A 16632-nucleotide genomic window follows, 5' to 3' on the forward strand; every position below is an offset into this window, starting at 1 on the left:
TATATTGAGTATTAATTTTAAAGATTTTCCATTCGAATTTGATTTACGGGATTTTTATTTAGTATAGTTTTTGAATAAGAATGCAGACGATGATTATTCATTCCTCAGTAACTTTGTTCTTTAATCAAACCTCTTACTAATTTTAGTATAATCGGCAGGAAATTACTCTACAAATTTCTAAACAGTATTATTACTTTGTTACTTAAATAAAAGTAAATTTTTAAATGCTAGATGATTAACTGTAATAACACACGTAGGACAGTTTTCTGTCATACCCTTAATAGTAATTATAAAGACACAAAATTTAAAGGTAAGGAAGGATTTCATTATATTTAGATGTGTTTCATATTTGTTGTTGCCTGTACCAAAAGGGATCAGTGCCATTTTATATATTGGCTACCAGCTCCCCGGCTCCATTTTCATTATTAGTACATTCATCAACTTTAACTATTAATGCGGTTTATTTGTTAATATGATAGAGTGATTATTTTGTTCAGATTTAGTTTACTGGTAGATGTTTCAAGTAGAGGGTTATCAACTTTAGTCTTTTTATTTGAACGATATACGTAAACATTGTAGCTTTATCAATATATTCAGGAATTATAAGATTTATTTTATCTATGGAACACTATCTTTGATTGTTTTGATTTAAGGGGTTTTTAACTCTGACAGAAAAATTCCTTAAATTGAGATTCGACTGTATTTATTTTTATCAAAGTTCGAACACATTTATGTCATCATTTTTTTGTGGAGACCTCTTTGGAACGTAGAAGAAATTAAAAGCATTGTGACAGACTAAAGAAGAGTAAGACTAGCTAATAAGAATCAACAACTTTAATCATTATGATGTAATGAAAGCATCAAAATATCTATTTTTTTAAGAACAATTTTCATTAAGGTAAGACTGGATCTTTTAAAATTCGCATTTTATCCAAAAATCATTTTTGAGATTTTGAAATGTTTACAAACTTCAACTTCTCATCGTCAAAAATCCGAAAACTCATAATTGAAATTTTTCGGGTTTGCTTCCAAATTCAGGATTGTGTGCAAAATAATTACGACTACAGCAATACTTTCTACGGCTAAGAGAAGATTGGATATTTTTTCAAAGCGAATATACTAATTTGCATCAATTTTGATGGTACTGATTCATAAAAACTCGTATTGTCACAGTTTACTTGTAATTTTTAGGTACTATTTCTCAGCATCCACTCGTCCGATTCACTCAATTTTTTGATTGGTTATAGAAAAAAACATTGTTCTAGGTGCTAAATTTCCATAAAATGATGTTGAAGACTAACTATTTATAGTAGGCTCTTCTAATGGTCTCAGATCCTGGGATAAATTCCTCATTTGTGTACTAAAAAATCCTCTTACATGTCAATTTTATAAACCACTGGAAATTTGTGGTTTAGTACCTTTATTTTGATCTAAAGTCAGAGCCAGCGTAGTTTGGTTTCAAAATCTATATATATAATATATTCAATCAGTAATTATGGTGTATGTTTTGGAATTTAAAATCAGTTGATTATGACGCTACATGAAGGCTTCTCAACTTATGATGAATTTTATTCATGATATTTAATGTACTGGCCCGTCAAAAATAGCTTTGTTCTTTCGCTTCCAAATGTCCTGTCTTGTCTTAATTAAAAATAGAATTAAGTATCGAAATTGTAGGTATTTCTAAAAATATCTTTGCTAGATACGGAGACAGATTTATATGGATCCTCATTGCTCTTTGTAGATAATCTATTAAAACAGCAAGACAGCTAAGCTGCTCCCCATTTCCAAACATACATCAAATTGTGTGAGTTATGATGTCATTTTGACTTTCTTAAGATATACAACTCTAATTGTTACTATATAAAGGATCCGAGAGCAATGTTTTCATGCAATCTGTGAAGTTTTGGAAAATAATTCTCATTTTTTCAAACTACTTTTTTGAAGGCATATTTTTCCAATAATTCAAAATTTAAACTTGATTTAACGTACAAAAATCTAATTTAAATAATAAAATTTACTAATGTTACCTTATAAAAATAAAGTAACACTATTTTTACAAATGGGTGAAGTAAAATCCTTGTTATGCTTTCATTAAATTACTGCCAAAAAGCATTAATTCAAATTTTAATAAATAAGTGCAAAAGTGATATTGCTTTAGCGTACCTTATAATAATTCCTGCAAAATTAATAGATAGATAATTTTGGTTCAACCTCGCGCCATTCTTCTTCTTACGCTCAACAAAATGCCTATCCCTAAAATCAGCCATGACAGCCTTGAATAAATACTTAAGATATTTGAAGTACTTTTTAATTTAGTAAAAATTAGAAAAATAATATTTTTCCAATAATAACTTCAATCATGGGCGCCGTTCAAAAATTTCCAACTCCCCTTCATTTTAAATATCCCATATGCGTTACTAATTTTGACCAATTTATTTAAATGTCTGATTGTATTTAGTTACATATAGCAACACATTTATAAATTAGGATAACTAAAACTATTGGTGAAATATTTAAATTGTTTGAAATTTACATAATATGTTTGTACATTATTATAAACAACCCTTAATGTTCATTTAAAATTATTAAATCAAATATGTTTTGATTTAGTTTATTAAAGTAACTTTAGAAGTTTGGTTTATATAAAATAACTTTCTCGTACCGAAAAATGATCCATAAAAAATTTCCTACTTTCTTCATTGCTAATATATCTTATTTTTTGTCTATCCTTTATTAAAAGTGTTGAACAACATATTAAAATCAATTCTGAACAGTGTTAATTTAATTTTTTTTAAATAATCGATGGTAATAGAGGGAATTTATCATAGAAAAAAAATTACATTGCAGAGACAGAGATTTTACTTAATTAAATCAATTAATTTTGCTGAGAATACTTATAAAAGGAAGGGTATTATCATGGGAGAATGTTGTTGGATAATTTCGAGGGATGTTTAATGGATATTGCCATATTATTTTTTAAATAGTATTTAGGTATTTCAATTTGAATACCATTTTATAATTATAATTTGCCAGTATAAATAATTATTGAGATTTTTCATAAACTTTTGCCCAATTATGTTAAACTGCTAAAGAAACTCGTTTGACCGGTGTTTGTTTCCATGGAATTAATATGTTCAAATTTTTGGTATTTTACCAATTTATCTAATGAAACTTTATGAATATTCAAAATACTTTGATTCTTTTGAGTTTACATCATATTTTTTGATTCTAAGGTATTATTATGGAAATTTGAAAGAACTTTAAAAAAGCATTTGCAAAAATGCATTTTTACATATGTAGACATTTTAAATTATATACAATATTTGTGTAATTATTATATAATATTTTAGTTGATTAAAAGCAGTAACTATATAAATATATCTTTAGACTATCAATAGACGTAATATTTATAATCATGTTTATATCATCATTATCAATATTTTTTAATAATAGTCGAGCAACTTTTTTCAATTAATCATTAATTTATTCAAATATTTTAATTATTTATTGCACACTTTTTTTCTCTCTTTGAACATAAATTCTTGATTTATCTTCATTATCTAGTCTTTCCTGACTTTTTTTTTTCGGATACCCTGAGTGTAGTGGTATTATCAAATTACCAGGTGCGTCATTAGTCATATAACACTTTTTAAATTTTAAGTTATTACTTTATCGGAGGTTGAAAGATGATGTGTATAAATCAACTTCATCCTGATTTCCATGGAAAATCAAAGTAGAATCCCAACTGATGTAAAATTTTATAGATAGATATAATTAATGAAATATTAATTGACCTAGAAAGTCTTCTAGTTTTCAAAAAAGGACCAATTTTCGTGGACATACAAACTTTCCGCGTGTTTTTTTTTAAAATTATAATATTTAGTTTGAAAAAATATACTTTGTATTTCCCACCCCTTTTATTTTACTAAATGTATCTCGTTTATTATTGGTCACATCAGATCAAACGATATAGCGTTATAAAATGTGAGTGTATACTAACAAACAATTTTTTTAACAGTATTCAGCTAGGCCAGTTCAGTCGTGAATTATCGTGCGTCAAGTATAGAGGTATCAAAGAAAGAAATTCGCCATATTTACCATTTTTACTACCTCAGGGGGAGAAAGGCTTTGTAAGCGACCAATAAAATTTGTGATGTATACGAGACCGACACTCTTTCGGTTCTTATTGTAAAACAGGGGTTAGAGCGATTTTTCTTGCTCAATTTTGTCCTCTTCCGTGTGCAACTCCACCATTTGAAGATGGCGATCGTACATAACATTCGTGTAAAGGAGACAACAGGACATGAAGCATTGAAATAAAGCCAAAAATACGAATGACCTTTTCCCCAACTTATGATATTATTCCAACTTATTTTGACTATATTTTTGTAAACATTGAGTCCCAAAAAAATAAGCAGTAATGTCACAATTCTAAAATGAGAGAATTACGAGAAAGAGTGTTTTTGCGTATTTTGGATGGACCTGCTGACATTGCCAATCTTTTTTGCGACTCTAAAGGTACCTTTTAAACCATCAAAAAGGTTTATTATGAGTGGGAAACGTGAAAGGGAAGATAGGGAAACTTCAATCTGTTCGATTTAAGTGTACTTTTGTCAAGTCTAAGATATTTAAATATCCAAAAATTTACAATAAGAGAAATATCAAAAGAACAAAAAATACTCAGTCATAAGGCCTTTTCAGACTTTAAAACCACTTTAGCATGTAAGAATACACTTTCATTCAAGACACATATTCAATTCATATCTGACACTACCCATGCTTACTTCAGCAAAAAGTTAGGATCTACCATATTTTGGGAGAAGGAGATATGACCCCTTTCTTCTCCTAACCTAAAACCGATCAACTAGAACGTATAGATGCAAATTTAACAAGATATATGTATGAACAGAAACATCATTACTTTAGGGCTGAAAATATCTGTTGAGAAGGTATGGACCAGGATGTAGGAGTCTTAGGCTGATACATCTTGCAAAGCCTTCCGCCGTCGAGTGGAGGCCTATATTGAGATTAAGGGAGGAGTCTTTAAACAGCACAGTGTATAAATTATTTCCATTAATAATATTGTATTAAATATTTTTTCTTTAACAACGAGCATTTTTTGTATATGATTCATTTTCTTAACGAAGTCCGAAATGTTCAACAATTAATGATGTACCTGATATACACAGTTGAGCCTATTTTTGATTAAGTTTTTGAGAGAAAGCAAGTTACATAGTATACTTAACATTGAATGATGAAATTAAATAAAGAAGGAGCAGAATATGAAAGAAGAAGAATATAAATAAATAATGACCTTGATAAATTACAAATTTATTTTTTAATTTCATGATTTATATAATTTTTCTACTGTTTTCTGATTAAGAATTAAAATGCAAGACTTTATTTTAAATAGTATCTATTTATTTCATCAAAAAGACAACAAATAATATTCTGGACAATTGTAAAAATGATAGTCTTATTTTGTGTGTTTGAAAATCTGAAAAGAACATTTTTTTTATAAAAATTGATGGGATACATAGTTGAAAAATACAAATTAATAGATATAGATAATATTGTATAGATAATTTGTTTTATTTATTTTTTGTGTTGGGTTGTTAAAAACCACCAGGAAAGTATTGGCGTTAAAATTTGAAAGGAAAATATTAAAGGAGTTAAGAAAAAACTATTTTTACATATTTATAAAACCTATATCTGAAAAAAGTAGTGCTAAAGTATTTTTTTGAAAAGGTTTACATTTTCTTAGAAATTCCCCTAATTTTTTATCATTTCTACTATCCCTCAATAATAAGAATCGAGGGTAGATGGAGGATGATGATCTTAGAACCTCCATTGGGAAGCTTTATTCACCCCAATGACTTTTTGTATTTTACCCATTCCACGTATGTTTTAAATTTATTTCTTAGAGTTATAAAACATTAAAATTTAATCAAGTATATTTGGATATACTATTTTAATGGGGAATTAATTCTCAAAAATAAATATTAGTATCTAATAGGGCTGGGAAGGTACGCTAAACCCACGGTTTGGTACGAACCCCAGTCCACCCTTCATGGTACACAGTTTGATATTTTGTAAAATGTATTTTTTAATAGAATAACTGTAGTTTTTCAAGTTTTTTCGATATTTTATCATATAATAATTTTTTTTTATAAAAATAAACTTAACAGCTTTAAAAAAAACGAAGCTTGATAATATGTACAATTGGGTTCAATAATACTATTATTCATTAAGTTATATATACTTCTTCTTTTTTTTGGCAAAAAGATGAGCTTGTCTACATTTTTCAGTAATGAACAAAACAGATTACCAGTTACAATATTGCCAGCTATCGAAAAAATTACTTCGCTTGATATTGATGTACCTGTAGTTATAAGGTATCGATAATATAACTTGAAAATATTTGAAAATTTATTTAAATTATCCCCCCGCCATAACATTAGGTTTTTGTCACTGGTATGTATTTTATCAATTTGTAAGAAATTATTTCATTTTGTAAAAACAAATACATAAATTATTTCTTAAATGCTTATAGATTAAAATCTTTACTCACTATCTAAATCCATTAATTAAAAAAAATAGCAAAAATTTTAATATGTGAACCATCGTAACGCAATGAAAATAAAAACGTACCGAATCATAAGGATGGTACAGAACCGAACTGCTATAGAACCCCATACCGTACCATCCTTAGTATATAAATGATTAAATTTTGTTAAGATATTCAAAAAGTAAACTTATTTTTGTATGATTATTATATATTTTTATTTATTTTCAGACCCAGATTGAGAGAATATTTTTGATTATTCAAGGATGAAAGTTTATCTTTACTTCATAATTATACTCATGGGCATACAATTATCTAATGGAGAAAATGGGTAAGTAGCCTACAAACTTAAAAAATATATACAATCAAAACTGGTCAATTAGTCATATAATTTATGTGTGTCAACGCATTAAACTGCCATTTCCAAGTCCCACGTAGAAATTTCAAGAAATAAAAACTGTCTCTAGATACCCTTGCTACAACAACTTATTGATGAACCTAAGTTAAGCGGTCACTTTTTAAGCCTACATGAACTGAAGAGTAAAATGCTCAGAAGGAATTAACAGTTAAAGTATTTGTATCAATTTATTCTGGTGTTCAATTAATAACAATATATAAACAGTAAAAGTATTTATGAACCCAGAAAAATTATATGTCCAAATAAATTTTCTAAAACCAATAAAATGACACACAAAAAAATTAGTTCATTTAAGTTTTTAAATAATTTCTTGCAATGTTTAAAATAGATATTCCAATTTCCATCATCTTTATATTGATTGTAATTTTACGATTACTACATGCAAGTAGACATCACTTTTTGTTATTATAACAAAAAAAATCCTGTCTTTTAATTGGCCTTCCAAAAAACACTAAGTTCTGCTGGACTTGTGTCATATATTGGCTGCAGTATTTTACATTTATATAGAAAGTGAGATGTTGTTTCTTGCTCTTCACTACAAAAGTAGCAAAGTCTGTCACTGCTTAAAAAGACTGACACTTCCAGTGTTTCAATATTCACACGGTTAGAAACCCATTTTTCAAAAGTAGTCAGCAATGGGTACTGCAAACTATTACAGACTGGTCTTATAGTTAACTATATGTTTCTCCTCTTTAAAACATTTTTTGATCAGTGGTAGGGAAGATTTCAACTTTTATCTTAGCGAGCTGCTGTCTTAAACAAAGCTCTGTAGTAAAAGTGTAAGCATTTCTATGTTGTATCTTTTTCATCTTAGAAATTTTGGTATGCGTCATCATAGCTAAAATATTATCCCTGTAATTAAGAAGATCATATAAGAAAAAAACGGCATTTTCTGAAGAGAAGCTGGAATTACTATCAAGGCACCTTTTAATGGAGCGTGCCCACCTATGGCTTGTTCAAGAGTATAAAAAGTATTCTTTACTCTGTTAAGGAGGCAGCACCAATATTTGAGTTTACATAAATTACTTATGATTGAACGTACTCTAAAGATGGAATATTGGAAATCAAAACAATCAGAAGATACTCTAGATTTACAGAAGTCCTCTCTCCTTAAACATTTGCAAATCCATTCAGCTAAAAGAGATTTCCAAAAGCTTTTAAAATCTATTGCTCCAAAGCCACCTAGGCTTTTGGGAGTAGTGGTTCTTTTTATAGAGATATTCCGTTTGTGTTGAAGGTCTATGAACTTCAGCAATGTGTCATCTATATCTGAGCAGATTTCGACGCTTTACATACATTTAAGTAGAAGATGAATTACTTTGAGAACTATATATGAGTTCCAAATTTGTCCCGCTCCACTTGTGAAAGATAAAAGATTTAATTAGATTTGCATTTTTCTTTATTTGGGGAATAATCTACTGTTTGTCTTAGCCTGTTGAATCCTACCCAATAACAACACCAAGCACCTTGACTTAGCATGCAGAAAATAAATTGAGTTTATATCATTATTATTTTATATCAGCTCATTTTTTCGGTATTAATTTTTAGACTTAACAAAGTCTGGAACCATGACAGAACCCTATATATTTCAATGATGGGTGTCATCGCTAAAACTTTTCCAGCCCCTCTCACTCCTGATGTATCATCTGCATCAACATAAATGGATTCACAGCCCCTAATCCTTTTTTTTTTTCTATACTTCTTTATCCCTCATTATTAACAATAGTGATCCAGAGCAACTATAAAAAGAATTGCTGACACCGACTATAGCCTTACTCTTTTGGCGAGTTAATAACTAAAATATTTATGTATGCACATGAATAAATGTTTTCCTTGTATTTCCGTCATTCTTTCCATCTTTCCCATTACTGCCTTGACGTATATTTTAAACTTGATTGTATTATTTTATGCACATTTTTCAACTTTTGAGTTGTTCCAAAAGACCAAAGCTGGTTCACGAAACAGGTTTTAGTGTATATAGTGCACCATAGACTGTACCATAATTACAAAAATTATGAATATGGCATTGTAAGATATATATTTTATGTATAAAAACAAGAAAATAAACTTCAATCATCCAAAATATGTCCTTCAAGGACGTGTTTCATTTCAAAATCTATAAAAAATCAAAAATAATGGTTTTTAATGTTGTTTCTTTATTTAAAAAAAAAAATATGTACTGCTCAACAAATCTACCCTATAAATGAAGGGAGGATAAATAAAATGTTGGATTTAAAAAAATTAAAGGACAGTTTTTGTAGTCCAAAATAATAAATGGGTTTAACAGTGTTTCTTATTTGGCATAAACTAACTTTGGAACAATATTTGATAATAATATATTATACATTTACCATTAAAAACGAGACTTGAGTGGTAAAAAATAATGAATCAAATCAAAATATATGCACATAATACCCGAGACGAAAAGTGTATCGTTATTTAATTGCAACATCTGTAGGACTAAAGTAATTATAATTGGAGACAAATTAAAGCAATGTGGTTCTAATGCTTTTGAAAAATATATTTCTAATCCAAAATACTTAATCCATAAAAAATCCTGTATCTCAATTCTTCTCAATAATTTTTGAGGAACACATGAAGTAATCATTTTTTCAACATTTTACAGATTTTCAATCAAAGACATGTCCATGAAGGACATATTTGTGATGATTGAAGGTTATTTTCTTGTCTAATTTGGTAATCTACAGGATATCTTTACCTTTGTTAATTACTTATTACTTATTATTTTGTTCGAAATTTTAAGGTATTTCATGATATTATATAAGGCTGGATAAAAAGTAATTTCGTATTTATTATTCGCTTTATTTCAATGCTTTATAGGAAGTGTTACAATCGTATGATTTAATCCACCTACTCAATCATTGCAAATACTAATGGAAACTCATTTCCCTGACTTCAGAATCAATGCCACCTGTGATAGACCATTGCTAGAAAACCAACTTTGACATCGACTTTGTGGAATTTAATAAGGTCAAAGAACCATTCAACTCCTTTGGACTATTTAAAAGTTCAGAACCAAATGGACTTAAACCAGCTGTACTACAAAATCTTGAAAAAACTTAAAAAGTGATTCTGAGGCATTGGTTATACATCAAGGACCAGGCAAGAAATGAAAGTTGTATTTTTGCCAAAACCGGGTAAAGACGACTACAGCTCACCAAAATTATTTAGACCAATCATCTTCTCTAGCTACATCCTTAAAGGACTCGAAAGAATTGTCATTGAAAAAATGAAGAAGTTATCCCTAGACTTCACTTGCAACATTCTTACAGAAAGGGTCTATCAACAGAAAAGACCCAGTCACAGGCAACAGATTTAATCGAAAAATCAATTTATCAGAAACAGTGCACACAGCTTTAACTGCACAAGTACTTTAGGTAACATACAATTTCACTCAGGAAACACAACAATGAATAAGCTGGTAATGTCAGAAAGCAACAAATCGTGGTGAATGGACCTTCTCAACACACGAACAGTCATAGCTGAATTAAAAGGTGAAAAAAGCAACGTCAATCCAACGTGTGGTATTCTTCAAGGGGAGTTTTATCCCCAATGGTGTGGAAAATAATTATGGATACTCTCTTGACCGACTTTAAAGAATGTGCAGTCCAAGTTGTAGGTAATGGAGATTATAACCTCAGATAAGTTCTCCTGCTCTACGAAGCTATGATCAGACCCATTATGACCTAATGGTGTCTAGCATGGGCACATCGTTATTGTAAAGAAAGGGGGAATAAGGAAATTAACCACCATTCAGACAAAAACACTCTTGAGCATGATTCATACCCTCCGATCAACACCAACAACAAGAATAAAGGCAGTATTGGGCATCACTCCCCTAAGCAACGAAATCTAGATGGAGAAAAAGTAATTTTCTCTGAAGCACCTGGGATGGCATTGGTGATCTTCCAAGGCGTTATGGCCATCGCTTCCTCTGCAATAAAATACTTGATCAATCTGAATTGAATAAAGAAAGTGACCATATCACTGGGAATCGGTTCTGGGTCGACAACCTTCAAGTTGAATACCCTGAAACAATCATATATAAAGACGGGTCCGAAGATGTGAAAGGCAACACAGGTGCGAGATGGGCTATCATGTCAATTCATCAACATCAGCCTCATCTAATAAAGAAGCATCGGTCTTCCAAGCAATAATCATGGCCATCTCAAAATTAGTTGTACCTCTTCTTAAACAAGACAAACCTTAAATAAACGTAATAATTTGATCGGAATCTAAATCAGCAATTGCTGTTATTCTAATTTTTTTTTACAAAAAGTGATACAGTTAAGAAGTGCTATAAATATTAAATATCGGAAAATTTAGAATAAACATATATCTCCATTGGTGCAAAGGTCGTTCAGATATTTCAGGAACCGAATTTGCAGACTATATTGCAAAGAGTGGTACTGAAAGTAAAAATCGTTTGTACGTTGGAGTGCCTCCTAGCTACATAAAGAAGATGGTGGGCGACTTCTTCTTCAATGTTTGATGCAACAGATACAGGGAAGATCAAAGAATGAAGTATATGTACATATCACATGTTGAAGAAAACAAAACAAAAGAATCTCAAATTTTTGCGTTAAAACATGAACTTAATTTTTGCAAGCCTACACAGATCATGGGCCATTTTTGGCCCATCTGAGAAAATGGAAAAATACAAGTGGTATGTGCAATATTGGCATGGATGAACCACAAAGCGAAGACGATGAAGATTTTTGTATTCTTATATTTAGTAAATATACAAAAATGAAACAAATTATTGATAATAATTATAAAATTAAGTAGGACTTAATATCAATTTCTGTTGTAGTAACACTTTGTGTGGTCGTGTGTTCTTTGCCGTATGTATATACAGTTTTTTAATGTTTGCATATCTGAAACTTTTTTATAATGTATGGATGTACACAGTAATAAATCCTTAACTAACTAACTATGATTAAATAAAAGTATCCCTTTTTCTGCTTGATAAACTTGTTGCCAACGAGAATCCAACTTCATAATGCTCTTTTCGTATGATCCCTTGTTTCTATTGCCAAAGAAATCCCACTATCAATTTGCACAAGCCTCTATTGAGGCAAATTGGTACTTCCACCATGTGTGTTAATCATAGACAGGAACAGGTGCTAGTCATTTGGTGCCAGATCTGGAATATAGGGTGAATGCATAAAATCCGAGCTCCCGAAGCTTCTTGCATTGCATCAACGATGTGTGCAGCCTTGTGTTGTCTTGATGAAATAAGATTTCTCTCCTATTCACAGGTGATGGCCGATTCTGTTAGATCACCAGCTTCAAACGGTCGAGTTGTTCACAAAAGAGGTCAGAATTGATCATTCAGACATAGAGGAATAGCTCAGAGTAGATTATTCACTGCCAATCTCACTAAACCCACAGCAACAACTTCCTGGGAATCAGTCCTGGATGGGCCACCGCTTTATTGGTTTTTGACCATGATTTCAGTCGCTTGATATTGACATAATTGATCCATTTTTCATCACCAGCCATATTCCGCTTTAGAAATGGATCAATTTTGTTCTGATTCAGCAACGATTCGTAGATGGAAATTAGGTCAGTGAGATTTTTTGTGTCAACTCGTGTGACATTCAAACATCGACGCGTTTTCCCTTTGAGACAGTGAAATGTAAATTAGGGCGAATTTATTTCGTTGAGACCTCCATACTTGGTGATTGATAATTCATGACTGAACTGGTCAAGTGCCATACTATCCAAAAAGCGTTTCTATACACTCATACCTTTACAATATTTTATCGTATGATCCGATGTTACCACTGACCAATAATGAACACTTAGTTAAGAAAAAGTGTGGGAAATACTTATGCCTCAAACTATTATAAGACGGGGTTGTTTTGCTAACCGTAATTTCGACCTTTCTGATAATTATTCGAAGTATGATTCGATCATTAAAAAAATTAATTTTCTTTGTTAGATATCATTTTAAGCGCAGAAATCTATATACTTTGAATTGATGTGATCATATTTTCGTTTTGTTTATTACAATTTTCTAATTTGCGTAATCGATGTAAAGCAAAAAAAAAAAAAATATAGCTTGCACGAATAAAAAAAAAAGGAAGGAAAATATGAAGCATATGTCAAACACATCTTTGTCAAGAATATTTAAAAGTTATTTTTCTATATAGCAAACATTAGCTAATTAAAACTAATATGGAGTAATATAAATACAAAAGAAATATTAAAGAGAATTAAATTGATGTTAGACAACTTCACAAGGGATTAAATATTAAAAAAATATAATTAGGGTACTGGTATTTCCGTATAAAACGGTAAAAATAAATTTATCTTGTTGTCAAATAAGTATTACCCCTGTAATATGTATTTTTCAAATAATAAATGAAACATAATATATTACAATTACTAAAATAAAAAGCTACATTTATTGCGAATTACAGCTTCCAGCTTGGACCTGAAATTCTTTCAGCCATTTCTTATAAAATTATTATCCAGGATGGCTCAAGAATTCATGATCATGATGGACTTGAACCGTTCCATAGAAGTGCATTTGACTCCTGAAATCATACCCTTCAATTCCCTAAAATGTAATCATGGGCTGTGAGAGGCCTTTTTACCTATTTATTATGTTTTTTGAGTATATTTTAAGCAATATTTAACAAACGATGTCCTTCACATTCTGTATCAGAATCCTGTTATACACATTATGTCCAAAATTCTTTTTTTATGAGATGGTTCACGATGATGGTGTTCAATTCAGACTCTCTTTATAAAGCCTTCCACATTCTTCTTTCCCTTTTTCTCCTTAATAGCCTAGCCACTGACTCATATAGCCCTAAGTTAGTTTCGGGGGTGCTTGGACAGTACAAAGAATATTTGTCCTCTACACCGTTGTTCGGAAACAGCCCAAATCAGAAGATATTTCTGTTGTATTTGCACTCCCTTGTGCGTCTATGTTCATGTTGTTACAATCGTAAACAGAAACAAAATAAAATAAAATTTTGAGGGTTGACTCCTATGTTTCTGATTTGGAACACTGTCTAAGATAGGCAATAACCAAACCTCTAAGAAAGAAAAATAGCAACAAATATAAATATTTATCGTCTTATACTGACACACGTGTATATATGTGATATTTTACTTACCTTCAGGTAAAATAAGGCTTTACATGGGCGTCCTACTGGATTATATATGTATATATTGCAGTGGGGGTTTGGTTTTCGAGGTGTAGCAGGACTCTGAGTCGTTTACACCTCTCAAATTCACTCCTAACTAGCGAACGAACGTCTCATTGAGTCCCAGAGTTCGAACAATTGTTATGTTGTCGCTTCCGGTGTAGATTCCATATATCTTGGACAACGAATTATTCAATTGATTTTACTTTTTTTTCAACTGGTGCAAGTTCCCGCATTTTCCCAAGAGAGTGCACCAAAGAGGCGACATCGATAGCTTGCGCACACTGTTATATATTTTTATGCTATTCTATATTATATGAATGTTAAAAGTAATATTATTTGTAGGTAGAGTAGAAAGATGTAGAAATGTGCAGATTGACTTTATTAAAATGGATTTATATTTTCTATGCGAAAGATGTATAATAAATACAAATAAAATACCTATATCCTTATACGTGGTGTATAAATTGCTATAAGTTTAATTAAACAATTTTATTTGCCTGTTCTATTTTATAATTTTTATAAAGTTTAATTAAAGTTAAGGGTGAAAATATAATTGACATTATGTTTGATAACATTGAAAAATACGAGATATCATAGAAACCCAAAAAATAAAGATATCCAACTGATTGTGCAAATTGCAGAACTCAGATGAGCTGTTTATGTTATATTAAATACTCTTATTTGGAAAATGGGAGACATAAGATGAAAAATACGATTAAAGTCAACATTAAAATCATGAACATGCTCTAAGTCAGCAACCAGACGGTCTAAAGGGACAGGAAACTACTTGAAGCTGGATAGAACACTAAAGATAAACCTAAAAGTGTTCGAACAACCAAACTAACTTCAGAATTTGCCCGATAAGCCTCTGAATTCAATTCAAAATCCCAAGAAAAAAGTCCACATAGTCAAGAGTCGCAAAAATTTCTGGTTTTAAGTCCCCAAAGCATCAAAAACGACCTTTACTTAGGTAGGTCGAAAAAAAACTCGTTTTCAGTGCTGTTTACGTATCCTTAATTATCTTAAACATCATAGAAACTGAGTCATTTACTTCTGTGATGACAAAACTTTCACTGTTGAACTTGTTATTAATGAGTCTGTGAGCTTTGCAAATAACCCCCAGGACTTTCAGACCATATATACCACCAAGTATCCCACATGAGCTATGATGCTTGGCATCATTACTTCCACTGGGAACAAAATGCAACCTATCTCGTTCAATTAAGGCAAAAAACTTATTGCTGCTACCTCCTTGGAGATCTCAAAAAACCAAGTTTATCCATAAATCTTCAAAATTCCCTTTTAGTCAAGAGAGTCTTTCTATGTCTTTTGACAAGACGGGTCTTCGGCCCACTCTGTAAGAATGGTACAAGATTGAATGACAGAAAATATGAACTTTTGGCATTTGGATTTCTGCCCCCCTCAAGTACCGGATCCAAATCCATTGGAATATTCCATTCATATGCAAGTAAAATCTAAGGCTTGCAGATCCTAACATTCAAATGTAGATAGTCTCAAGGTTGATGCTAATATCCAAAGGAGGCTGATGTCCTGTAGTTGTATTACGAAGTTCTGTACCACCTTCAAAGGGAGATTGGAGAGGGTTATTGAAGCGGAGGGTGACCATGTTCATGACTAAGAATTACAATTATATTGTCAGTCTATACGTATATAATGAGAAGTAAATCATATTCAACTTTAATCGGAACAATTTACTGCTCATTATTTCCGTGTAAAACTTCCTTCCAAGACTAAATTAAAGATAAGTGTTGTCCGGTATACTGGTACTATAGTGGTATCACGGTACTGACTAATTTAAACGGTACAATACTAGATTGAAATTTTTCCCACTACTCATGTAGTCCATATGTAAAAAAAATGTATTACAAAAAAGTATTTAAATTTCTAAATAATAAAGACGCTCCTGTAAGTGAATGTGAGTTGCACTTGATTAAATTTTCAGTAAAAAATATATATGGAAAAAATACAAATACCAAAATTAGTACAGGAGTTTTTACAAAAATAATGCTATCGTTACATCACAAAAACAAATGAATTTGGCAATGACCCTCATCTAACCACCTTTTTGCCAATAATGTTTCATATGAAATAAAACATTTTTTCCAATTTTGTCAAGTTAGAAAAATCATATTTCAAATTGAGTCCTTTTCAAAAGGTTGTGAAATTAGTTTTACAGGACAGAGCTTTCCTTTTTTCAAACCATTTACGCTTACGTCCCCCTTCTCAATTTGATAAGAAAATTAATCTCTGAAGATTAAAAAAAATCAAAGAATATAATTAAGGAATGGTGAATTTTGTGTTCTAATGCATTTCCATGATATCTGAATGTATATGGCTCTAGTTAAGAAATCCCTTTCTTCCTTGAATACTAAATTATTAATATGCAATTCCAAAAGCAGCACACTGTATGGATGTAATAATAACCAAAGATGGCAACA

General features: G+C 30.6%; 1 protein-coding gene across 1 annotated transcript in view; it reads left to right on the top strand.

Moving 5' to 3' along the window:
* LOC121114483 (gamma-aminobutyric acid receptor subunit pi) overlaps positions 1 to 16632 on the top strand; it is a 178096-nt gene that overhangs the window by 36274 nt on the left and 125190 nt on the right. The window contains exon 2 of the mRNA XM_040708457.2: positions 6800 to 6899. Coding sequence (XP_040564391.1) covers positions 6835 to 6899 — 65 coding nt within the window. The 5' untranslated portion in view covers positions 6800 to 6834. The remainder of the gene's footprint in view (positions 1 to 6799; positions 6900 to 16632) is intronic.

The sequence above is a fragment of the Lepeophtheirus salmonis genome, chromosome 3 (assembly GCF_016086655.4).
Source record: "Lepeophtheirus salmonis chromosome 3, UVic_Lsal_1.4, whole genome shotgun sequence".
NCBI classification, from domain to species: Eukaryota; Metazoa; Arthropoda; class Copepoda; order Siphonostomatoida; family Caligidae; genus Lepeophtheirus; species Lepeophtheirus salmonis.